This window comes from Bombus vancouverensis, chromosome 7, assembly GCF_051014615.1.
Source record: "Bombus vancouverensis nearcticus chromosome 7, iyBomVanc1_principal, whole genome shotgun sequence".
Taxonomy (NCBI): domain Eukaryota; kingdom Metazoa; phylum Arthropoda; class Insecta; order Hymenoptera; family Apidae; genus Bombus; species Bombus vancouverensis.
The window spans coordinates 8,005,941-8,033,179 of NC_134917.1; the positions used below are offsets into that span (position 1 = coordinate 8,005,941).

At 39.0% G+C, this 27,239-nt stretch overlaps 2 protein-coding genes across 2 annotated transcripts in view; both read right to left on the reverse strand.

Moving 5' to 3' along the window:
- KaiR1D (Kainate-type ionotropic glutamate receptor subunit 1D) overlaps nucleotides 1-27,239 on the reverse strand; it is a 204,760-nt gene that overhangs the window by 93,673 nt on the left and 83,848 nt on the right. Inside the window, exon 4 of the mRNA XM_033338471.2 lies at nucleotides 2,942-3,099. Within this exon, the coding sequence (XP_033194362.1) occupies nucleotides 2,942-3,099 (158 nt within the window). The remainder of the gene's footprint in view (nucleotides 1-2,941; nucleotides 3,100-27,239) is intronic.
- On the reverse strand, nucleotides 19,646-24,936 carry LOC143302895 (uncharacterized). The gene is given in 3 exon segments (XM_076619740.1): nucleotides 19,646-21,634; nucleotides 21,875-23,118; nucleotides 23,436-24,936. Coding segments are annotated over 3 exon segments (4,734 nt in total).

Consider the following 27,239-nt stretch of genomic DNA (forward strand, 5'->3'; position numbering starts at 1 on the left):
GCTGCGAGCTGATCACTACAGCGCAATGTGGTTTGGAAACTGTGGAAGGAGGAATTCTTGATTCTGATGGCTTCTCGTGATTTAATGGCATATCAGGATTAATTCCAATTAGCGGACAGGCGTTTTAAAGATACTTTGTAGAGGTTGATTTATTTCTTACTTACAATTACAGCTTCCAATAATTTATTAGATAGATAGAAGAGTATGTTAATATGAATCAGCGTACGCGAGTATGAGTTGATCACCGTGATGTAGTTTAGGAATCGAGAAGTGAAGAATTTTTTATTTCTGGTAATTTTAATTCGAGGTAGATTCTGGTCGGTGTTTTAAGGAAACGTTGTAAACATTACTGTTTCTTTTTCATAGAATGTGAACTAATCTATTAAAGGGATAGATTGTACTAATTATGTGTTAACAAAATAAAATGAAAATTCAGATTAATCCCAGACTCATTAGTCAGCAAATGAAAGTAAATGTTCTATTATTCAGTCGTATAATGTATAGATATACGATTACAAGTATTATATGATTATATATGTGTACATAATAATAATATCAATACTGATGTTAAATTTATTATTGGTACAACTACCGATACAAATGAAAATTGGAACGTGGTACGATACAGCATGTTGGAATGTGTATTTGCAGAGTCAGTTATGTTGCATGACGTTTGATAGATTGACTGTATTTTACGTGTGATCTTGATGGATCGCCTGGCCGCTGTTGGATTTATCGCCGAATTCACCAGGACGGAGCTTCTCGCGAATATTCTTCGCCCAACTAATTTGAAGCGAAGATGTCGGAGTCGCGTGAAATCCGACTTTTAAACTTAACGACAATCTTACGTGGAACTGGGTAACGTAATGGCACTTCTCAGAACTTTATCGCGTGAATAATAGATAAAATCATATTTCAAGGAACTTGGTTGACGGGATAGCTTGTCGGTGACAGAAATGACCGTCGTCTAATCAGCGATGACATATCTTTTTTTTCATACGTTAAAAACACATCGAAGAGTTCATCGAATACATCATTCTTCGAATTATTTCTTATATTTAATTTTGGGAAGTAACGTGCTATTAGAAGTCGAGATTTTTCAAAATATTATAATCTACGATAATGCAGACTACAGGATACAGAGATAGAGAATTAGATAGTATATTATAGACATAAATAAAGATAGTATATTATAGACATTAAGTCATCAATCATTCTGTACGATCCTGTGTGCATTCGCACTCGGATAATTTTTCAAATCAGCAAAATAAATTTAGTTGCCATCATCATGTAATATGCAGAATCGATAGACAATACCCACATATACACTACTACTCTTCAGTATACTTAGAAAAAGCATAAATTACAACACATTTAGTTATAAAATAAAATAGATATTTATCAATCGCGTGTATAAAGAAGATTGAATTTCTAAGATTTCATTACAATTCGTGTTTAGAAACGAACGTTCTGTGACTTACTACTGATGACTATCTATAACTATATAAATTTCAAAATTCTATTGCATCTTTTTGATAATGCACAATGGATTTACAATCCCTTTAGAAGCTCCTCAATACAACCTGCTAAAATTGTTTTTGAAAAAAACTTCGATAGATTTAGGAGAAACCAGAAATCGATAAATCTCGTAAATAGTCATACTACAATTTCAAAGCACTTCATCGAGACGCCAACGAAATTAGAGTCCGACACGTGCATCCATGAGCCATATGGAGAATGCAATCAAACTCGAGCGTTAATTCGATTAAATTCACGAACAGAGTACGCCATTCCATTTGTCGTTTATCGCGCTTTGAAACGACCAATTGACGATAACGGAACTGTAAGGAACTGGATGTAGTCGATAATACATATTTCTCGCCTTAAAACAAACAATTTTATTATTGTGCTATTGTAACGAGATTTAACCGAAGCTTAATTTTACGACGTGAGCTTTCTTCGAAATCCGTTTATACTTAAGTAGCTGACTTCGAACGTTTGAATATACTGCTCGCAGTTGTCCAACGTTAAATCATCGTATTAACAAATAATCTAATTCCTATAAGCGCTGACATCTCGTCTCCTTCTTTTCTAAAACCATATTCAAATAGGAAAGTAATTCGTGGGTTAAGAAGGATTCAGACGCTAAGAAGAAACAGCAAATTTTAACGCGATGGAAATTGCTAGATTTCAAGCAAGATTTAGATTTAGAATGGAAGTCTTGATTTATAACCGTATGCTAATTGGAACATGCACTGCGGTTAAGGACTTTGTGAGAATTTGTTTGAGAAACTGGGTTTCAGGGATTTAGAATGAATTTGAAATTGATACATTACGAGCTGGTATAATTAGAAAATTAGGGGATCAAGAATATTCATGGTCCCTTGAGTTGCACTATTCAGCGTTGTAAAAATAAAGTAGCATTCGAAATTATTACCTTCGTCCTCTAAATATTTCTAACAGAGGTAAAAAAACATGCCGGACATAGTCGCATTTTTCATTTCCATTTATAGATTATGCTCCTTGAGTTTAACTAGGAAAATTGGAAAATCCAATATAAATATATAAATATAAATCCACAATAAAATATCCAAAGTAAATTACTCAGTATAATACGTAATAAATAAAACAAATTTCTACTTGTTTCTGTAATTATTTACATAAAAATTACGTAATTGTTAACACCAATTATTACAATCATAACTCTACACATATTTCTTTCATCCAATCCTAACTCGAAGATCTAACTTTAAGATAAAACTTTCTTTCTTTCTAACCACCTCGCATTCATTCTGTTCAAACATGGTCTACCATTTTCAGCTCCAAAAAATTTGCAAGAGAGGAAACGTCGAACATTTATCGAGCAAACACAACATCTCCTTGATCGACCGTTGCCTTTTGAGTTTCTTTCGCCTAAAGCGACTAAAGTCAGGAAACTCACCGGTATTCGGAACCCTCGCTCAGCTGTCTGACCGTAATAGGGAATTCATTGGGTCCGTGTGCCTTCAGGAGCTCCTGCAACCGCACCAACCCTTCGTTATTCTCGTAGATGATGGTAAAGCTCTTCCAGCCCCAGGCTTTCACCAAATCAACGTATGCCTGAAACACAGTAGTCGCTTATTAGCCAGAATCGCGAACCTCGAACGACGATCCGTCGTCTCACTAGGAAATACTTTACTCCGTTCCCAGTAATACCGGATTCCATGAACTAGTTTGCATGTACGAGTTTTCTGACGCGATTCAAACTTTCAAAGGTGTAATGGACCGTGCGAGGACGAACACGACGATGCACCATGCAAATGAGAGCACACCCGACTTTATCGCGATTGATAAATTAGTCGGTTGCTGGCAAGGTTATAGAATCTGAATGGAAGATGTTTCGATTTAATAAAACGGAAACTTGTAATTCTAGTTCTTCGGCCGTATCTTATGCGGTACAACTGTTCCAAGAGTTTGTGGCAAGATTTAGTTTAGACTCTACATTCTAAAAGATTTATTAGTGAACTTTTTGCTGAAAATGAATTAGGTTTGAGATTTGTTTGATATGAATGATTAATAAGAGTTGATTTAGAATTAGATATGATAATAATCAATTCATACATCGTTATGTTACGACAATAGGTGGATAGATTTCTTCAAAATATAACTCGAATAATATTTCTAGTTTTCTTGAGAGAAATACATTTATTATACAAATATTCCAAAGAGCGTATTTCTTGGAGAAAATTATGTTCATAGATATTCATTTAATATATCATTCTTAATATTTATCGTTAACTGGTACATTTCTAAATTATTTAGTAGGTACAGACATTCGTCTGTAATTTTTGTATCTATTAGATATTCATATCTAAATATAGATGATTCACAATTATCTTGATATTTAAAAACGCTTTCAGATTTACAAGTAAACAAAGATTTATCTGTAATTTAATGATTAGTTTTTAATGGAAATAACATTCTATTTTGTAATTTTTACACTAAAAATGTAGATACATGTACTAGTTTCTTTTTAATGGATGAAGATGATTTAATTGGTATTACTAACGTTAAATGTGTAACGGTACAATTACTATAGAAACAAGTAATAATCAATGATATCTCATTACCACGTTAAATAAGTAAATAAACGACGAAAACTGAATGACTAATGGTTTAAACTCGAACGATAAATATTATACATTTTAATCGAGGTTCGTCTTCTTGGAATCGTCCTCTGCCAAACTCAAATCGATCGCGGCAATTAATTTTAACAGAACGTAACGGTCTGGAAACCGGCCGCGCCCTTCAATTATCAATTTTCACTTTAGATTCCATTGGAATGTTAGATTGCAATCCGTCCCGATGAAATATCGATAACGTTACCTATAAATTGAAACTATCACGGATGTTCTATGGACGCCATTATTGCGACCATGAGATGCTATAAAATATCATGGTCATACATGTAGCAACGTCCTATCTTCATGTTGGTGATACTTTTAGTCATATCTTTGCGCGAGTTTCGTTTTCTCCGTTACAGAAACGCTGATGACGACGATCACGACCGTCGATTTTTCTGCATTCTTTGATTTCCCGAGCAAGAAGCTTAATAGTAGATATCATTCCAGTTTGACTCGATGGAACACTCTTCATACTGCAATGTATCCTCTCTATTATTTATTATATCCAGGATCTGCATCCTCAAACGAGAAGCTAAAATGGTGAAACGATGTAAGTGCAAAAAAAAAGGAGAATGGAAAATGAGATTTTAGCGAAAAAGAGGTATATATTTCAAATTTGATGTGTATCTGAAAATAGATGATAGAAATATAGAGATGATAGAAATTAGAATTTATTTTAGATTTTAAGACTGTCACAAGACAGAATTATGATGTCAAATGTCAAGTAAATTAAGATTAAAAAAGACAAAACATAAATGAATAATAAGAAGCTATGAATAAGATTATATATATGTAGATATTGGATAACTTTAATTAATCCTATAGATTTATTTTTCCAATGTCAAAATTAATAGGAAAGTTCCTACCATTGAAATTTTTATTTCTGGCATTTAAATCGTTTATCATTTCCACTTCTGAAACATTTTCAAACTGGAATTACATTGAAAAAATTGAAACTTCGTAATTCAATTGTAAAATCATTATGCATTAAATATTTTTTTAAAGTGACTGAGGACTCTGAAACTACTCAAAATTTAATGTCGAGGACACGAAAACGCAGAAGTTAATAAAGCCTCTCGTGGTTCACATCCAACTATTTACTTCGCGATATAAGGTCAACTATTTCGCAAGAATCTTCTCTTTAAGTTGCTCCCAAAGACGGAATTTTGACTTCGCCGGAACAAAGGTAAAACTATGAAAAATGGAAAAATCGCAAAAAATTCCCGTCGTTACTATTATCTTCCGTTTCAACCATTTCTATCATTGATCATCTCAAAACTCACTTTTGAGGTTCAGCTACTTCTTTATGTGCAAATAAACACAGTGTCAACTATCATTGTTCCTCGATTTGTATCGATTAGATAACATTGCTATCTAAATTTTTCTCATGAGGTCGAGATATTCTGCAACGCAATTTGTTCGTAAAACATGATAATACTTTGCAACATGGTGCCGTTCATAGGACGTTTCAATTTTCCATATGTAAAATTCAAAGTATCTGTTGTGTATTCCAAATAACATTTTACCCTTTTGTTTCAATAGGAACAATTCATTACACCAAATGTCTACTGAGTATTGCAAATAACATTTGATCTTTCTTTTTCAACATATCACATTCACTACTCCAAATTCCAAATAATGCTAACTCCTTTCCCATTAGGTACAATTCGTTACACTAAATATTTATTGGGTATTTCGAATAACATTTGGTTCTTCTTCTGCAATATTAAAAATTCGTCTGACTATCTATTCAAAATATGGTTATATAAATCTGTCTGTTTTCGCCTACCATTTTAATAAAAAATATTGATATAATGAATTTGGATACTCATAAAAATTATTACTTTTGATGTTGCTGTGTGGTGCGTTGTGTAAAAATTTCTTTATGCCTTTTCATTCTTCCAAATATATAACGATAAAATTTGCTACGGCAAGAATCTTAAAAAATAATATTTACTTATAAACCCTGAAGAATCGTGATAATAAAACGCAACAGATGTTGCAAGACTTTCGCACAACACAGTACGCAACAAGATGTTTCGTAAACGCGCAAGTGTATAAGTTTCACGAGCAACTAGAAAAAGGTCTGGTCCGGTAATATCGATCGGAAGTTAAAGAAGTTTAGAGCCGCGGTTCTACGCTCGGCAACTGTGCCGCTGATGTTTCGAAAGTTAGCAAGGGTGCGCGGACCTGGCGCGTATTTAGCCCCGGCTATAGCTTTTCTATGGGGAAGGCTGGGCTTTTACGTGGAAAACGACTATTACAGCCGGCCGGCTCTCTGCAATGGCCGAATCGAGACCCAGGAAGCAACTTCGCGACTGAGTTTTCACGAGGATCCGCCTTGGCGGTAACTCGCGTTTCGAACCCGCTTTTCCGATAATCCGAACTTCCTAAAAGCGCCGCTGTATATTTTCCGGCGAGTAACTTTCGCCAGTATGGAGCGGAGTATCCGCCTTCTTTCTCTTTCACTCTCTCTCTCTCTTTCTCTTTCTCTCTCTCTTTCTCCAACCCTTTCAGTCTCTTTCACACACCCCACCCTCTTCTCAAAAGGTTATGCTTTTCAGGTTTTACAACAACCACCATGCGGCACAAACTCGTTCCCAGATTTTGCCTAAGATATCTTGAACGAAACACGAAGTACCTTGGCTCGCGCACACAGGATTCAAGGATAAATTCAAATTGGCTTGTTTACTAAACCATCGATTGCCAATGCTCGAGACTGCATCAATTTTTCAGCGGTTTCAACTTTATTTGCCGTTGGAATGAGCTTTTTAGACCATCTCGTTTTATCTTTGATCGGGCGCTTTTCAGACTGTTAAGAGTCCTTTCTTTGATCGAGACAACTCGTTTAATGGAGGGTTCTTCGGAAACTCGTTCTTTTGAGAAAAACTAAGGGTTGAAAAATGAGGGTAGAATGATGTTATGGTAGGTGGATTACAATGGATTGTTGGTTTTGTAGGTTGGGTGAAAGATATTGATTGTTTTAACTGAGATTTTCATTAATTAGCCTATCTGTGATCTCTTATATAATTTTCTATTAATTGATAATAGCAGTAAATTGATAAGTGACATGGGTAGATAAGTGTCTATCACATAAATTGCTTTCTATCATTTTTCTTGAAGAGGATGACTAACTAACTGATCTCTATAATTTATACATTTTCGTTTCATTATTAAACATGTTGCTGTTATATCTATAGGGGAAATTATTAATACCAGTAATTTATAACTCGTAGCTCCGGACTGTCAGATTCATTTCTTAAATTTCGTGTTTTCTAGTTTCTCCTTTATTAGTCGATGAGCCTGATAAAAATGATTTGACGTGACAATTATGATGCGGTGCCAATTACCCGGTATTAATATTAATATATCCAATATAAAAACCGATAATTAGAAATCAACGATGACATCGTGGAGCGATGTGTCTGTAATTTCCAAGAGTGGTCAGGGTTCTGATTACACCGCGTTCTGATGGAAAAAATGCGCATCAGTGAATGCGCGACAGACAGGACACGTCATAAACCTGATCGTTTAATGAACGCGTTCCACTGTCTGCGCAACGAGTATTAAATTCCTCGGCGTCTATATCGTTCATTTTTCACGTATTATCAATATTTCGAGAGCAATAAGTAGAGGGTGAATGAACACGATGCCCTTTAAATTAGAATCATTATTAAATTATTGAGAAACGAAAATTTGCTAGCTTGAACTATTCGTAGTTGAAGGCAGTAAAGCATATTTACAAATAGTACATGGCAATCGAGCAATGTCTCGAATTGTATAGAAGGATCCAGTGGAAGTGTTCAAGCAGCGAACTTTCGAACAGATCTACGAATACTCGAAATTGACTTTCCAAGATGCTTTTACGAAGTCTCGGGTCATCTATATGCTACGGATAGACACTAAGTATTCAGAGACAGTTACAAACACGAGACGTTCCAGCTTTGGCGCATTCTGAACATGTCAATCACAGGGAATTTAATGAAAAGGACATACTGAGCATATAGATTAACATATTAATACGAGTAAGGAATATTAATTTACTGACCTGGAAATATTTAATCTCCAATATTTAGCAAGCAATTTACTGTCCTGGAATGCGACCCCTTAAGTTCTAGACTCTTACGAAATATCAAGGATGCCAGGTATTTCATCTAAATTGAGGATTTCTGTTAACTTTCCTACTTTGAAAGATCCGGAAAATGTTATAAAGAAATTCTTTCCTCCGAAGCAGCAATTATTTTTAACGAAGTCTCGAGTGAAAAGAATTTATTCTATATTTTTTCATGTATTATAGAATCATCTCATTTGTACCATCAGTACTAGAACACTCTGTATATAGATAAATTCTACGTATATAAGAGTAATAAAACTCAATGCATGCTTTAAAAAAAAGGTCTGGAATGAATTTATTACTCAACCTAATGCTATAACGATATTTTGATTTACAAATTATCCTCAGCTACCCTAATTACCACAAACATGAATTTAAGAAATACCCACGCGTACTAAACTGCCAGACGCTTTTAACTCAAGTTCTCGACAATGGCGTAACGTGGAAGAGCTGGCGCCTCTTCGAGCGCGCGAACGGCACCCAACAAGCTCGTGAAAGCGTTTCGAGGTCTGAGCGCGAGACTTACCCAGATTTCCTCGACACGAGCACAGGGAATTAATATCACGCACGGTGCATGAAGATCGTGGTCGACTTGCGATACGGAATGACAAACGCGAACGTGCACTGTTCGGAAATGTGTATGCAAATACACGGCAATGGAGCTAGTGTAGTTCAAGAAAAAAGAAACGAAACAACCATCTGGGGAGGAATAATTCCGTGAATCGGAATTGTCCAAGGGCATACCATGTGTCTACTATAATCGTAGAAAATACGCTGTAAATCTGACCGTGACAACTATTCCCGGTATTTCTACTCGAGCGTTCGGCTTTCGCGCTTTGCAAGCAGCCAGTATGTGCAAATCGTGAGTCAGGAACGGCCACGTTTTCCACTGCCGAATACACGTTGTATTTCCGCGCTGGTAACTTGGTAGACCGACATCGACGCCGCCGGTTAATTTACCTTTCGCTGCTTTAAACGCTTTCGTTTCCGAATACATAGATCGTACGATCCGTCCGAGCTGGTAGCCACGAATTATTTCATTGGGGTTTGTTAACGCGGTTACTGTAGAACGTTCTCGATTGCTTCGTTGCGGCTTTCTTGTGAAGTTCCTGGATTTGTAGATGCATAGATTAGGGAGGAAATTCGTTTCCATTCTTTTCGATATTGTAGTGGTATGGTTGAACCTGTTCAATTAGATTTAGTGCTTAGTAATAGTTGTACGATGGTATCTTTATTTGCGAGAAGCGTTTGTGATGTACAGATTGGGGTAATTTGTGTTGATATGGAAGAAACACAAATATAATAATTTAATATTTATATGTATAATTTCTAAATTTTACATGCATAATTAATTAGCTTGTAACATGTATAAATACCAATAAAAATGTATTTATGTCTGATTCATTTATTTAACATATTATTTCATGATATTGATAATATGTATGTGTATAATTATTAAGAAGACTGATAACAAGAATCATTCTCAAAAACGATAAAATACTTTGGCACCTTCAACGTCTCTTGAAAATTCCTTTTTATTTTTGCCGCAACAAATATTTCAGAGGAACAATTTATAAAATATGAAATGTTTTCGTAGATCTCATATACAAAGTTCTTTCTTAAGTATCCGAAGTTAATACTTTTTCTGAAAACTTCGAATAAAGAAGAAATACCTAGCATCTTGTTCGTTCACTTTCTTATATTCAGTGTTTACAAGAACTTATTGTCGAACAATAGAAGAAGGAAAAAATTCAATTAAACGATTGTCTGTATCTTAAAGGCATGAACTTAAAACAATAACTCATAGTTGATTTAACAGATACGTAGGGAATTCTTTTATGAATAGTTATGGAGAGACAACAAATTGTGAAATTTGTCGATACAGAATAGCTGGTATATGATACATAAAATCTGAGACACGTTGAATACTTTTCATTGCTTTACTTTCCTTATTATTTTAGCATAAATCGATCGTTCCATTCGTATTACACATGTCTTATAACGTAAAATACTATACAAAATATAATAAAGTTTGAATTTACTAATAAATACAACGTGTAAGTGCCTCAATACTTTTTCTAAAAATGAAATAAATAATTATGATAAACTTGATACAAATTGGCTTTTGTATTGTTCATTTATCACCTATTCAAATATTTAATATTTCATAACATTTACTTTAAAAAATTCCTGTCATTTTTAACCTCTTTTAACGTAGATTACCTCTCATCCATTTCATAATTCATTTCGTCCAATTATTTAAACTTTAGCTGGGAAAAATTTGAAGTAGACAAATTTTCGAAAAAATGGTCATCCCTTTCCCTACGGTAAAGGACTTTAACGTTCGCAGAGGCGTATCACAGGAGCAATTCATTCGAGGTGTCAGTCTCAGCAGTGTATGCGGAGGTTAGGTTAATTGTTAGGTGCATAAATCGGAGAGGTCGTCGTCGGAAAGCAAATCTTTCGTTCCGAATATTTTACCGGCTAATCTGAATAATCCTTTTGGCCCGCAATCTCGGTAATCCCTGTAACACCCTTTCTCATTCCGTTCCTATATTTCCCTTTCTAGCTATTCTTTTGAAAATACTCTGCCATCCCAAACGTTTTCGTTTAATTCCGAATGATAAATTATTCGCCATGCGATCAATTCCGTTTAAGGTGTCATCGAATCAGAAAATTGAAATTGGCGCGACGACGCGAGCAAATTAGTTGCTACGCTAGCTGCTAACCTTTTAGAGTCTGACGTATAACGATATTACAATTCTTTGTATTCATTGTGATAGAGAAAATAAACTGTCTCTCTCGTGTGATTCTACAACCATCCTAAGATCTTTCCTGGTTATACAGTCACAGAGCACAGGATACAATGAGACCAAATTTGATTAGAAATCTGTAAAATCGACTAAATTTTATTCTATCATTTTATTCTCTCATATTAAATGATACATTAATTATATATTTTTGCAGTATACTTTTATTACTATTCATTTAATATTCCAATTGTTTAAGTAAAAGAATAATGTTAAACGTGCACGATACCGTTAAAAATCGTAAAACACGAATACAAAAATTATATTGCAGTTACCCGCCTGGGAAGATAATATGCAAATCTGAAATAAGAAATAGAGAGAAATAAATTCTAATAATATTAATTCTTAGAAATGATAAGCGCTCCTAATCATGGAATAAAACGTGTATTGAAATCTTAATTTCAAAAACTGCAAAGGAGTCACGCCTGTATCGTGAATCTGGCTTAACCTTAATTGTTTCTGATGCTTATAACGACATTAGAACACACGGTACTCATTGCAATAAAGGAAATGCGTTTTAAGACGAAATAAAGCTGCGGTCTTATATCATCGTAAATGAAAGAAACGTTCGTAATTAAGGTTCGCGGAATGAGACTGTCTTGATCTTTAACTACCATTACAGTTCAATGCTTCTAGTCTCTGCTCTGTTCCACTTTGCATTCAGGAAATTGAAGTTTTAATTAAAATTAAGATCTTTGAATTTTTAAACAGTTATAATTTTTAAAGCTAAGGTACGTGAATTTTTGAAAAGGAACGATTTTTAAAATTGTGATATTTCAATGTTTAAAAAGGTTCAAGAGGTATGACATACATTTTTAAAATTTACAGTAGAACCATACAACCTTCATTAATGATCTGGGTATATTGATACAAAAACCGTGAAAGATTTTTATACATTTCTATATACTTATAATTATAGCATTTTATTATGTCTGAAAATTTAGTCTTGATTGTTGTATTAAAAAGATATTGCATAAAATTGAACAATTGCATATTCTTCAATGTATTTGTATTTGGTTTAGTATTTACGACAATTAGTTATATTAATAAAGCTTGATATATTATGCTGAAAGAATAATATCTATATAAATGAACGAAAAGAACAAATTCAGCGGAAGAGCATCAATTTGGCTACAAAAGCCAAGTTGAAAAACGTTCGTAATTCTCCAACCAACACGACAGATCTTTTAAAAAATTAAACTCCCTTTTGACAACAATTAACAAAACGTTAATTGTGGCGAAAATATCTGACCAGAAGATGTAAAAAATATTTGAACGAAAACCACTCGGTTAATAAAAGAAAAAGTATTCCATAAAACACATTTTGTTTCACGTTGATATATCAATTCGTTACGGAGATACAACGGTACAAAGTGAAACGTTCAAAATCCATGAGGAGCTGAATGACAATTGAGATTCCTTGAAACGTCGTGACCCACTTTTTTCCTCTGGAAATGCGTACGTTGCGGATCACGTGTAGTAGCGGCGCTAGTAGTAGTAAAAAACCGCTGACTCAGCGCTCGTCACTGACCACCGCACGAGCGGCCCGCTTGGGCTAGGTCAGTGACTGTGCGAGCGAGAAAGAGATCCGATTACGCGAAAAGGACAACGATAGCGACGCATCCGAAATGGCGTTCCACTTTAAACGATGATATCTCCGAAACAAAATGCCCTATAAATATGAAACAAAAAGCATTTTAAAGGAGAGAGATTTCCGTTTCAAATAGCATTAATTACGATCCGCTGCGTTAGTGTGATTTCTCTTTGTTATTGGGTAAAGAAACGTTGCGTTTAATACTATCTGTGCTATATTTATAAGAAGTAGATTTAAATGAATGGTTCGAGAAATGATATGCAAATGAGATAAAAGTGAATGTATTGGATTTCGATGATACGCGATGAAAGTGAATGTGTTTTCAATTTTCAATACTCATTTGGCCGTAATGTATTGTAATATGGACTTTCGGAGATTCGTTTCATTATATCATTGTATTCGCATGAATTATCATTCACAACATTGAAATATTGAGATGTAATTTACAGTATTGATTTGCATTAAAATGTAGGTTAAAATTTTAGACGTATGTACGATATAAATGAAAACGCAGATGGAGGATGAACGAAGAGGACAAGAGAGCGAGAGGTAAACGTAGGAAATGAGAGGAAAATGTAAAGTCGTAAGTCCATATTAAACCGATAAGCAAGGAGTATATATGTCGGGTTAAGGTTGGAGTTTTGGGCTTTTGACGAACCTCTACTCGAATTTACCATCGCGGTTATAGCTGATATTTATTGGTACAAATGTGGTTATTACAAGAGGATACAAGTAATAGTGGCGATCGGATAGTCGAGATGTTGATGACAACGAATTCAGGTTCGATAACGAATCCACGGCCAACGGGATGACGAATGCGATGTGATACACGTATGACTCAACGTACAAGTAAAACTTATCTGAATGAACTGACTGCAGTCCAAGTGGAACTACCCTTATATATTCTTCTCCCCACCTCTCGGACCAATCTTTGTTTTTATGGAGAGCTATATAATTATTCCATACCTCTGTCAGGTACACGTCTCTCTCGTGACCGTGACTACGTTCAGTAACCCGTTATGTCACTTCGAGCCCAAGCCCATCGTTATAAAATCGGATTAGAACATTAAAACTATTTCTTAGTTTTATTACTAAAGTATAGCTATAGTAAAAGTCTGGACTAGGGTATTGGGGTTTTCACCAACATTTCAAAAGGGAAGCCCCGATATCCTTTCATCTCCGACATATATAATAAATAATAAGTATTAAAGTAGAGGAATAAAATATTAATCAGCCAAGTTTGCAAACCTTTGTTCACATTAATCCAGTATCTTTATTCGAAGTGGATACTTAATAAAAAATGGATACTTAAAACAGCGAAGTAAGTCGAATAAATGGAAGACTCGCAACTTAATTTCAAACTTGAAAAGATGTTTTACTCAACACGTCTGCATAGGCAAAGTGATTTGGAACAATTAATCTGAAAGAAGCTTAAAATTTAAGTACAAGTATTCCGATTTCGAATTAAAAAGTTAATAAGGGAAACAATGTAAGTGCCATAAGTAACATAGAAACAAAAAATACATTTCTTTTGATTTCCCTATTTATAGTACAATCAACGTTCTATTCCCATAAATCTAATCTAACTCTACAGTTCCAAAGAAATTCCATATTCACTCCAATTAATCCCTGCACATTTATAATCCTTCAAAGAACTCACCACCGCAATTCCTTCGTTAAAAACCAACGTCTGCAGAATCGCATACACAGGATACATACTTTACCCATAAAATTTGTCACACGTCAAAACGTGTACCACGTATACGACCTGGTTCCAGTGCAGCGACTCTGATCACAGGAAAGTCAACCCATTGCAGAATTTCGCGATACGATCAGCGGGGTAATTTGTAAAATAGAAGAGCAAAGAGCGGTAGTGCTTGGACATTACGTATTCTCCGCGTGAAACGTGGACGTGTAAGAGAGTCGCGAATTCCGCAGATGATGTAAATTACGTGGAAATATTTCAACAGTGCGCAGCGACGAAGCCACGACGCGAGTCTACCTTTATCACGGTATCGGTGAAATTCAAGTCCAGGGCCGTTGGCGACGAAGGACAGAGGGAGAGAAGCGAAATTTATCATCGCCATTACGTTACCATTTCAGGCACGTTTGTGACCGAGTGCCTTATACTTCAGAAGACGGTTACTTTTCCAGACACGTCTATAGCTATAGTATATCCGGATATCATACAGCTCCGGCGAAAATGCATACGCTTTTATCTTTTGCCACGACCTGACGCGACTTTTCATAATGAAAGTTCCGTCAATCATACTTGTCCCTTTTACCAACCATTCTTTTTGTTCCCTCTCTCTCTCTCTCTCTCCTCTTCTTCTCTTTTTTTTAATTTGTGTTCCACAATTCCTATCGCGAATTCGTGGCAGTGCTTGATCAAAGTTTATGAAAATGTATTTGGAGAAGAAAATAGAAGAACGTGTATCACCAACTGCCAGGGATTGCAGCCCCCGTGTCCCGCAATAACAGGGTAAATTGTGCGGGATGAAATAGACATAAAAAAATGTAAAACGCGACTACAGAGAAATACATATAGGTAGATGCAGTGGCTGAAAAAAATATTCGGGCATTTGTAGCAGTCGTTTATAAATCAATATATTACGCGTGTTGTGCGAAACATTTTGATATTTCCTTAGCACTGCAATAAGAATCGACTATCAGAATTATGCTGGTAGAGTTTGAAATAAATTTGGAAATATATATAGAAGTTATAAGATATTTATTACCACTAATTATATTAATGATCCTCAATAAAAATGAAATTATTTGTAATACCAATTATATGTATAAGATGCTCATTCATGGTGTATACCAATCATTTATTAAATATTTCTTACATACTTCTACATAGACTTTCAAATCGCTTTCAAATTTTACCAATATAATTATGACAGCTGTACCTCATTACAATGGTAGTGAAATTTCAAAATGTTTTATATAACACGCACAATATATATGTATGTAAAAGTTTTCTGTGACAAGTCAATGTCGCGAATTACTGTATATCAGTGTTCGTTAGAATAAGGTGACCCAAACATTAACCGTATCTGAATGAAACGTGATTTTTTTTAAACAAGTGCTATTGTTCATTCTTGTATACCATAGAAAAATGAAGGATTTCGGATAGATTTACGATTCGAGATTGTGTAATGTGTATAGATGGTATAGAACAAAGACTGGAGGTTTCTTTGAAAGGAAACAAAGTCCATTTTCGCCCAAGTCTTCGGTGTTAAATGGAAACAGAACAACAATGCGTGTATAACACCTTTCGTAAAAATACAGATAAAAGTACGGTAAGAGAATTCTACGTTAATGACACCCCTTTGTTTTCCCGCGAACTCGTAACGAACAATAGCTGGTGGAGTCAATTGCAGCGTCGAAACAAATACGTTTTAGACACCTTCGAACCTATGTTTCGTATTAATTTGAATAAATACCGCTGCGTTTGAACAGCTCTCCGACTGTTTTATTCCAACATTCCGATTACAGTCGAAAAGATATTGGCCGACGAAGTCACTTTTGTTTAATCCGGTAATGGAAGAAATTTTATGAATGTAAACGCCGATGTTTGAGCAAGCTGCGTTGGCTTTCACCATACTTTGATAACACGAACGCGAAATGGAACTGTAAGGAAGAGCAAAACGAAAAATGTAGTTGATGTATTAAAGCTAAAGTAACTTTATGCGGAACTCTATGGGTAAATTGGGATTGACACACAATCACTGATTTTTCCTGTCTTATATTTCATCGTTGCCACTGCACGCTAAAAAATGTCGATGTATTTCATAAATCCTTCCTTGACGAGATATCCACATGGTATTATAACGAATAGTAATTTTAGTTTCTTATTTTGTGCGTATAAAACATATTAAGAATGATATAAAAATATCGCGACAGGAGTTTATTGGACAAACTGATATAATTTTATGAATCGTCAAGAAGAATCAAATTCGTTAAAATATGTGTATTAAAATTTAACGAACATTTTGTATCTCGATTTATGACTTTTCTTTCTTAACAGATTTGCTCAATGTGGCCGCCAGAACATACGAGAAACATTCAGTTCCAAAAGTGTGTCACCTCGTTAAAAGGATTGAAAAAGATTTCTCATTTCGCGGAGGGCCTCCATACATTTTCCCTCTGTTCTATTTTTCTTGACATGACGCGCTCCAGCTCTCAGCCACGTCGTTGTTAAATTTAAATAATACAATTTCGAATTGCATTTGAGATAGTCGGATGAAAATCTCATCTCTTTGGATTAACCGAATTTTAATCGTATCTTTGAAATCCGAACAGTTCATTAACAGCTACAATTTCCAAGTACAACGGAGAGTCACTTTTTACGTCCAATTCTTGTTTTAGTCTTTATAATTCAAATTCACGTTTACCTTTTTCCTATTCATCTCTTTCCTTTTTCGAACAAAACGAAACAACCTCCTTCATGTTTTGCATAAAACAGTTTCAAGTAAGACCCTCTGCAGTAAGCAATTTATTTCTACAAACATGCTAATTAAAAATCTCGTAGCAAAGAACAAGCAATGAAATTTCAATGCATTTTCGCGTGGTTTCTGCAAATAGAAAATTATTCCAATGTCTTGTGACACTACGCTACTGACCAGAAAACTGAAAACGTGATTTATTGGAGAACTTATTTTAAAAATTAATTACCTTACAATCATATCGAAGTGCACGGAGAATATTTATCTGGTACAAATATTATAAATAATTTAGTTTTCTGCGTGTAGTAACATGAAAAATTTTCTAAATAACAAGGAAATAAAAATAATGAAAAGTATTAAATCTGTATTAAATGTCGTTTTGCACAATTGAACTAATGTTGTTTTTACGAGTTTTTACGGGCGAAATTTTACAAGTCACAAATTACTTGTTATCGGTATTAATAAACATCTTTACATAACATTAGCAAGTTTAAAAATGAAAGAAATTAAATTTTTCACATACATTCTATCAATTACATGTTATCTGATATAATCTCTCCTATTAAAATAAGAAAAATTATAAAATAGCAAAAAAGGAATTTATTATCTACATGTATAACCTGTCAATTTAATAACATTATTAGTTGGTAAATTATTGTTCAAGAGATGCCCTGGTGTCCTAATAATATTTATTACTGCCAGCAAACACATGATATAAGAAAGACGCAAAATGATAATATCGATGTTGCATCATAAACAGTGTAAATAAAAGGTCGGTTAAAAGATCGGCGATTTCTTGTTTTGCCTGCTCGTTCCTTTCAAAACGAGCCATTAACCCTGGTTGCATTATCATTCTACACTCATGTATAAAACGTATGTAACAGTGCATAACACATCATCGTGTCTGCTAACGAACCTCTTGCCAACGTGCTCGTGACGAGGGTCGCAGAAAGAAAATGCTCGTTTGCTCGTACCTCGTACGATTGCCTTGTCTGCGCGCAATGTCCCGCATTCACGATTCTTTTATTAGTCTCGCAATTTTACCAACACGACAGTTATCGTTCTCTTGAATGGAGGATATTATACCGCGTGGGAAAATTCGATAAAGTATTACTGATTCGGTGTTATAAGTTTTGTTCAGACCGCCTGTATATAAATATATCATTCGGACAAATTATTTGCTTCTTTTGAGGATACTGATGAATATCTGGTTTATTTTGGACATATTAGTAATTCATTGTAAGTAAATTAAGTCGTTGGTGCTAAGCAAAATACAATCTCCTTGGAACCCTTTCCTTCGATTTTCTACTTTTGGCGATAAGTTTTAAACATTTGACTTAAGGAACAGTTAGAGGAATTTCAGAATTTCTTCACATTTTTTTTTAAATTTAGAAGTGTGATAAAACACGTTTGCTTTTTAAGCAAACTCTCCCGCTTAGAAGCAATAAATAGATAGAAGCAATAGATGAAAATCTGAATTATGCTCTTCGGTAATAAGTATTGTCAAGGTCTTGTGTTGGTAAATAATTGTTTCGTTTGCTAAGTACATAATGGATTCTACGAGCATTATGTGAGCTAATAAAATTATCGGGTGGTTGATTGGATGCGACTCGGTTCTGGCGAGAAACGAAAATGTTCGTGTCAATACTGATCATGAAGTATGTTTTCGCATGTTCGCGGGGAGACACGATCTCGAAGAAGCGCGCCAACGGGAGTCGTAAATTCCCGTTACGATTTGCTAATCGACGCCGCGAATCGTTCGATCCCTTATTTCTTTTGGGATAATAAGGGTAGTTAAATTAAAGATAACGCCGCTACTAACAGGTTATTATATATTCTCACAAACCAACAACTTCGATGTACCACAAAATGAATAATTGTTATAGATGACTACGAATGAGTGCGACCTGAGTCTCTAGTTGGATTATCGCGTATAATGATGGATTTGTCGACTCACTGTATTCGACTTGTTGATTGCTTGAAGAGATGCTTGATTGAGACTGAGCTTTTCGCTCTTGTGTTTTTCCGGAGGAAAGCTTGGTGTAGGTGTGCCCTTTGAATGAAGAACGCGGATTCATTGTTCACACTTTTCGTTAAGGAGGTGAGGGTAAACATCCGCGATGCCGATTGATTATGACCTCTGCTAATGAAGAAGGATATGGGGAAGTCTCCCACCAACGTGGATCGGGGTGACTTCATTCTTGGGGAAAATCAGTCGTTTTAGGTGGCTACCCGCTTTCTCCGTGAATTTTGAAGGCCTAATAAACTCAAGGACTTCTCCGAAACTCTGACATAACCGAAAATACTTCTAGGCAATAGTTTGACTGGCAAACGTGTGGAAACAATGCAGCTAAAAAGTGCCGTTTTGTGGTGGGTCCTTGAGTTTATTGAGGGTGTGGAAGGCTATCGGTGGGCCGCTGGCTGCTAGGTAGCGTCGGCTGGAATGCAGATGTTCCATGCGACGCAACATCCTCCCCCCGTTGAGAGGGCACTGATCAAGTTCTATATGTGGGTTAGATAGGTGTGTGATCCACCTCCTTCGATGTCAGTGATTGTCCGGACTCATCTTGAGCTGATTGACATGGCAGGGGGACCAGTCGTTTGACGCCGCGGTCCAGGAGGCTCGATGATGTCTGCACTGTCGCTGTCCGTATTATGCCATCGGTTCCGGGATGGACCTTGACTACACGGCCCAAGGGCCAATGCATTGATGGAACGTTGTCTTCTCTGAGGAGGGCGATTGTACCTTCTTGTATGTTGTGTCCACCCTTAGTCCATTTACTGCGGTTGTTGAATTGATTGAGGTACTCCTTATGCCAACGTTTCCAAAAATGTTGTTTAAGTTTTTGGATATGCTGCCACCTGGAGAGCCGGTTGGATGGAGTGTCCCTGAAATCTCGCTCACGCACGCTCATTAATGACTCGTCGATGAGGAAATGACCCGGAGTGAGGACGAAGAGATCCTTGGGATCAGTGGATATGGGTGTTAATGGTCGGGAGTTAAGAACTGCTTCGATTTCTATGACAAGTGTATTGAATTGCTCGAACGTAAGCAATTCATTACCGACGATGCGTCTGAAGTGATGTTTGAAGGACTTCACCGCTGCCTCACATAGTCCCCCGAAATGTGGAGAATGAGGGGGTATGAAGTGCCATTCGATTTGCTTGTTGGCTAGGAAAGTAGTTACCTTTTCGATGTGATCGTCCGATTTTAGCAATTCGTAGAGCTCCCTTAAGTCGTTGTTTGCGCCGATGAAATTTGAGCCATTATCGGAATGGAGGGTCGAACAAAACCTTCGCCGTGCGATGAATCGACGAAGAGCGGCGATAAAGGATTCGTTCGTGAGATCTCCAACCAGTTCGATGTGCACCGCCTTGACTGCTAGGCATATGAAGATGGCTACATACACCTTGACCTGTCGACGGTTACGATCTCGTTTCTCCTTGATGTAAAATGGCCCACAGTAATCGACGCCGACGTTTGTAAATAGTCGAGATTCAGTTACTCGAGCCTCCGGCAGATTACCCATTATGTAATCTACTTGTGGTGGATGAGCACGAACGCAGCAGACGCAGTTTTTGATTGTATGCCATACCTGACTTCTGCCATCGATGGGCCAGTATCGCTGTCTCACTGCGTATAAAGTCGCTTGTGTACCTGCATGCAGACTGACCTTGTGCTCGTTTTCGATGATCCGGGACGTTGTCAGAGATTTGGGTAGGATGATCGGGTGCTTCTGTGTGAAAGCCATCGATGCTTGACTCAGTCGGCCCCCGACGCGCAATATTCCTGCCTTGTCTATAAACGGATTGAGTCGTTGGAGCTTCCCATTGATCGGCATATTTCGATTCTTCCGGAGCGTGGATAGCTCTTCTGAAAAATGAATATGTTGGAGTAACCGAATGAGTTTGTCATGGAAAACCTGTAATTCTTCTGCGCTTAGTGGTGACGATCGGTTTTGTGGTTGTCTCCACCGGAGAAAGCGAGCGGCGATGCGGATTAACCTTGGCCACGATGAAAATCTGTCCAAGAGGCTGTTGTCGACAGGAGTTGTGGCGAGACAAGTTGCTGCTTTCCGTCCTGGTAAGTTGGCTAAAGGTGTTGGACTCCACATCGGCCAACATTCTTCTGGTTGTTGCAGCCACCGTGGTCCAGTTTGCCACATGTTAGGCTGCAGGAAGTCTTCGGGTGATTGTCCTCGAGAAATCAGATCCGCGGGATTGTCATTGGTGGAAATATGACGCCAATCTGTGAAGCTAGTTTTGTTCTGTATCTCGGCTAGGCGATTTGCGACGAATTTCAGTGTGTGAGGTGACGAATTGATCCACTGGAGAACAATGGTGGAATCCGTCCAATAAACTGTACGATTTACCTCGATATGCAATGCTTGCCTTATGATTGCAATTAGTGACGTGAGTAGAAGAGCGCCACTCAGTTCAAGTCGTGGAATGGTTTGCGTTTTGAGCGGAGCTACCTTCGATTTCGCAGTGAGTAGTCGTGTCTGGACGTTTCCGTAATGATCGAGAGACCTCAGATAGACACAGGCTCCGTATGCCCTTTCGCTGGCGTCACAAAAGCCGTGGAGCTCAATCTCGATGGGTATTTTTATTATGGTCTTGCGTGGGAACCGTATCTCGTTGAGTAGTGATAGTTTGGTGTAGTAACGGTTCCACTCAGAATGCAAATCCGCTGGCAGGGCCTCGTCCCAGTCGACCTTTAGCGACTAGACCCGTTGAAGTACAATCTTCGCTCGAACGATCACTGGTGCAAGCAATCCTAGTGGGTCGTAGATTCTGGCGATCACCGAGCTGATGGATCGCTTTGTAACCCGAGAGGTCTTGGCGTTGGCTTCGACCGAGTAGAGTATTACGTCGTCCTTAGAATCCCAAAATATGCCTAGTGTTTTTAGGGTTTGATACTCACCTAATTGTAACCTTCGGCTTTTATCTTGTTCGGATAACCTTTGGAGGATGCTCTGGTCGTTGGAAGCCCATTCTCGAATATTCAAACCGGCGGATTGGAGAAGTTCGGTTAGTTTCTTTCTGAGGGACAGTACCTCTTCCTTCGTGTCCGCTCCGGTGAGGGCGTCATCGACGTAGAAGTCTCGTCGCAAGGCCGATGACGCTCGTGGAAATCGATGTCCTTCATCGTCTGCCAACTGCTTGAGACACCGTAGGGCCAGGTATGGAGCTGCCGATAACCCGAACGTCACGGTATTAAGTTGGTAGGTTTCGATTTCCCCCTCCTCGTTACGCCAAACGATTTGTTGATATTGTCGGTCCTCTGATCGCACCAGGAATTGCCTGTACATCTTCTCGATTTCCCCGGTGAGTACATACTGATGCAGACGGAATCTAAGCAGGATATTGAATAGACCCTCTTGTAACTTGGACCCTGTATAGAGTGTGTCGTTTAATGCTACTCCGGTGCTGCTAGCCGCGGATCCGTCGAACACGACTCGGAGTTTCGTTGTTTCGCTCGCTGCCTTGATCACGGCGTGGTGTGGTAGATAATACCCGCCTTCGTCGGCGTTGTCGGGACTGATTTTTGACATGTGTCCCCGATCTAGATAATCTTGGATCACCGCTCGATAATCGGTTTCAAAGCGCCTGTCGCGCTGCAATCGGCGGTTGAGGGATGCGAGTCGTTTCATCGCCAATGCCTTGGATGATCCGAGCGACGGAAACTTTTCGTTGAACGGGAGAGCGACGATGTATCGTCCTTCGCTGGTGCGTCGGGTGTGAGCTCTGAAATGATCTTCGCATCGTCGCTCTGCTTCTGAGATGTGTTTGATCGGGGGTCCTTCGTCGATTTCCCAGAACCGCGCAAGGTCTATTTGCAGAGCCGTCGTGGATGTGTGAAAGGTGCTTGTTGCGGTTGAGGAAGTTGGACTCCCCCCGATTACCCAGCCGAATCGTGTCTTTTGCAAGCGCAGTTCCGGTTCGTCCGGTCGCGTCAGGTTGATTTGTCCGACGCACATCGACGAAAGAGTTGTGCCCGAGCTTAATAAGACATCGATCGGGGAAGGCACATGAAATCGAGGATCGGCTAGCTTGATATTCCTGGGTATGTTAAGCGCCGAACGATCGATGGCTTGACTTGGGATCAGGTGCGTTATGGCTGGAATGACGAGAAATGTCAATGTGCATTCGTACTTGCCGTCAATGGAGGTAATCGTCGCCCTTATGAGTCGCCTTGATGTCGTCGTCAATGAGCTCCAATTGGGGCCGAACACTTCCTTTGCCTTATTCCGAGGGTGTTTGCAAGCCTTTCTGTGATGAAATTCATGCTGGATCCGGTGTCGAGGAGCGCACGGCACTGGATCGGTTGCTGTTTGTTGGTTAGCATGTGGACTTGGGCTGTAGTCACTATGTCATTATGCAATACCTCGGAAGCTGCTGGTCGGATATTTTCGGTCCTTGTCGGAGTTCTGGATTTTTGGCGTCATTGGTTACGCGTATGTGTCCGTTTCGGTCTGTCGGATGAACTGGTGGGCGAGTTCGTCCGGGTTGTCCCCGAATTGTGTTTCTTCGCGGTTTTCCGCTTACCTGCAGGTGACGGGGGCGATGCTGTTCTCCTGCTTGACAAGGAGGGACTTCGGCTCGAGGTGGAGGAATTCGACCTCGACGGCTGTTTTTCCGGATGTAGCAGTGTGTGATGTCGTCCTCCGCACATTCGACATGAGCCGGCGTGACAATCACGCGCTATGTGCCCCTTCTTCAGACAGTTCAAGCATAAAGACGCCCTTGTAGCGTCCATTAAGCGTTTACTTACAGTTTTGGCCTTGAATGAATCGCATCGCCAGACCGGGTGTTGTCCTTGACAGGTAGGGCATGCTGGAGTAACTCGTGGCGCGCGTTGACGGGTCCAAATGGTTTGTTCCGGTGAAGCTCTTGGTTGTTGAACCGTGAGAATCGGTCTGGAGCTCCATGCTAATTTCTCGAGGAATTTTAGCAAATGACTGTACTGAGGCACTTCGTGGTCAGACAGCGTCATTTCCCATTGTTGTTGGATACTTAATGGTACTTTCGACAAAATGATGCAGTTAAGTAGAGCACTGTTATCGGGGTTGACTTGTCCTAATTTGTTTAAAGCACATATATGTTGCTTAATAATGTGGGCTAAGCGCCTTAACTCCGTTGTAGACTCGTTGGTTAATTTGGGGTAATCAAGCATTGACATGCAATGACTGAATGCGGTGTATCGTGGACATTCGAAACTATCCTTGAGAACGGTTAGAGCCTGACTGTAATTTAGATTGTTGAGGGGTAACGCGTTCAAACAATCCGCCGCCTTTCCCTGCAAGGCGGACTGCAGGTAATGGAATTTCTGTATGTCCGTGAGATTGGGATTTTGATCTCTTGTAGATAAAAAAGTGTCGTAGAATGTGCTCCGCTTCTCTAAGCTTCCGTCAAATGTAGGAAGCCGAAGATCTGGTAATTTGATCGCTACTGGATTCGAGGTCGCGGATGAATCGCCGCTGGGGTTACTTACAGATGTCGACGGGGTCGATCGTTGCTCAGCCAGTATCAGTCTTTCCAAGCGAGCGCTCAAGGCTAGGTAGACGCGTGTCACCTCTCGTTCCACCGTCGCCTCTTCTTCGCCATGTTCGGTTACCTCATCGTGGGCGAGTCGGAACCGTCTCCATTCTTCCTCGAGTTGGGTTTGATATTTTCTCGCGAGGCAAACGTCAAGCTTTTCAGCTTGCTGATACTGATCGATGTCGCTCTCCAGGGCCTTGATGTTGCCGATGCAATTGGTGCGTTTTTGCCGCATAGCGTTGAGCTTTGCTGGAGTCGGCATGCTTAGTGATGTAGACCAACTTACGTATGTTGAACCTTCTATTGGATGATTGTTCAGCTACGTCGGCGCGATGCTTGGTTGCGTGCCTCGACCAATGGGCTATATTTTTTCGAAGGTGACGCTCCTGACGTCACTGACTTCGATGGAGTGATACACTTCTGTTGCTGGATACACCGTGGACACGTGGCACTGTGCGATCACTTGTAGACTCACTTTCGTTTGCATGTGATCCGGTTCGAAGGACTAAATGTTTTCGCACGTTCGCGGGGAGACACGATCTCGAAGAAGCGCGCCAACGGGAGTCGTAAATTCCCGTTACGATTTGCTAATCGACGTCGCGAATCGTTCGATCCCTTATTTCTTTTGGGATAATAAGGGTAGTAAAAATTAAAGATAACGCCGCTACTAACAGGTTATTATATATTCTCACAAACCAACAACTTCGGTGTAACACAAAATAAATAATTGTTATAGATGACTACGAATGAGTGCGACCTGAGTCTCTAGTCGGATTATCGCGTATAATGATGGATTTGTCGACTCACTGTATTCGACTTGTTCACTGCTTGAAGAGATGTTTGATTGAGACTGAGCTTTTCGCTCTTGTGTTTTTCCGGAGGAAAGCTTGGTGTGGGTGTGCCCTTTGAATAAAGAACGCGGATTCGTTGTTCACACTTTTCGTTAAGGAGGTGAGGGTAAACATCCGCGATGCCGATTGGTTATGACCCCTGCTAATGAAGAAGGATATGGGGAAGTCTCCCACCAACGTGGATCGGGATGACTTCATTCTTGGGGAAAACCAGTCGTTTTCGGTAGCCATGTGTTCGGTTTTCCGTTCAGCGACTACCCGCTTTCTCCGTGAATTTTGAAAGCCTAATAAATTCAAGGACTTCTCCGAAACTCTGACATAACCGAAAATACTTCTAGACAATAGTTTGACTGGGTCCTTGAGTTTATTGAGGGTGTGGAAGGCTATCGGTGGGCCGCTGGCTGCTAGGTAGTGTCGGCTGTCAACGCCGTTAGCCGCGCTGGAAACACTCGTTCCCGGCCGATCACGAAAGTTAAGCAGCAGCGGTCACGGAGCGGTCTAGGATGGGTGACCGCTCCGTGAGGTGTTGACGAAAGAAGGAAGGAGGCGCACCGAAGCCATTTTTACCGGGACCATCCAAGGAGGACGAGGCAGGCAGAAGCCCCCGGGACACAGGACTACCCTGGGAAAACACCGATGGATCTGATATTTCTTATAGTCGGGTGGCGGCTGGCCGGTGCCCGCGACACTAGCCAGTTCGCCGATCCGGTGCGGAAATTTCGGAGAAGTTGGTGGCCCCCACGGAGTCCTGTGAGCATCCCGACGGATCTGATATTCTCTCATAGACGGATGGCAGCTGGCGGTGTCCGCGGCACCTGCCAGTGCGCCGATCCGGTGCGGAGAATTTTCGGAGAAGTTAGTGGGCCCCACGCCTGCCAGGACCACGTCGAACCAGGAAGAGGCGTCAGGGGACGGGGTCCCAGGATGACGCAGCAGGAGCGAGGCGCTGGGGGGCGTGGTTCCCCCCCAGCGGTCCAAGAAGAGAAGGACGCCTCCCTTCGACAAAGAAGGAGAGGTAGACGCCCGGGGGCAACCGGAGTAATTCGGGAGAGATCCCGGGTGCATCTCGACTCAGGCGTCAGGACAGGCCACCGTGGAGTTTTAGTCGGTAAGAGTCCGACACTACCCGCTAGCGGGTGTCCATGAGGATTTCTCCACGTAAAAAAAAAAAAAAAAAAGGTAGCGTCGGCTGGAATGCAGATGTTCCATGCGCCGGAACAAAGTATCTACGAGTTAATTATCGACAAAGTTCTGAGTAAATGATTTCCTGGTTGTATCTTTTTCTATTAATTGATAGATATTAGTTGATAGGTCTATTCTCTTTAGTAAATGCGAAAAAAAATCTGTGTCTTGCAATCGATTGCACAACCGAGAAGATATTGATATGAAAGAGGTAACTAAAAAATATACAATAAGATTTTTACGCACGTAGTTCGAAATTTTTGCTGTGAATGTTTGTACTTCACTACTGCATATGCCTCAAGTGAATGGATCTCGCTGTAGATTAATGGTTCTGTTTGTCTGTGTTTACTGTATCGCGTAATAGAGAGTATGCAATAAAATACAATATTCACACACGATAAATTTTATTACTTTGTAGCAAAATAAATTTTGTATCTCACAGAAATTTAATATAAAAAACAGGCTTATACGTATTCAACAAAATGGAAAATGTTTTCACTATTGTACATTTTCCGAACTACTAACATTTATC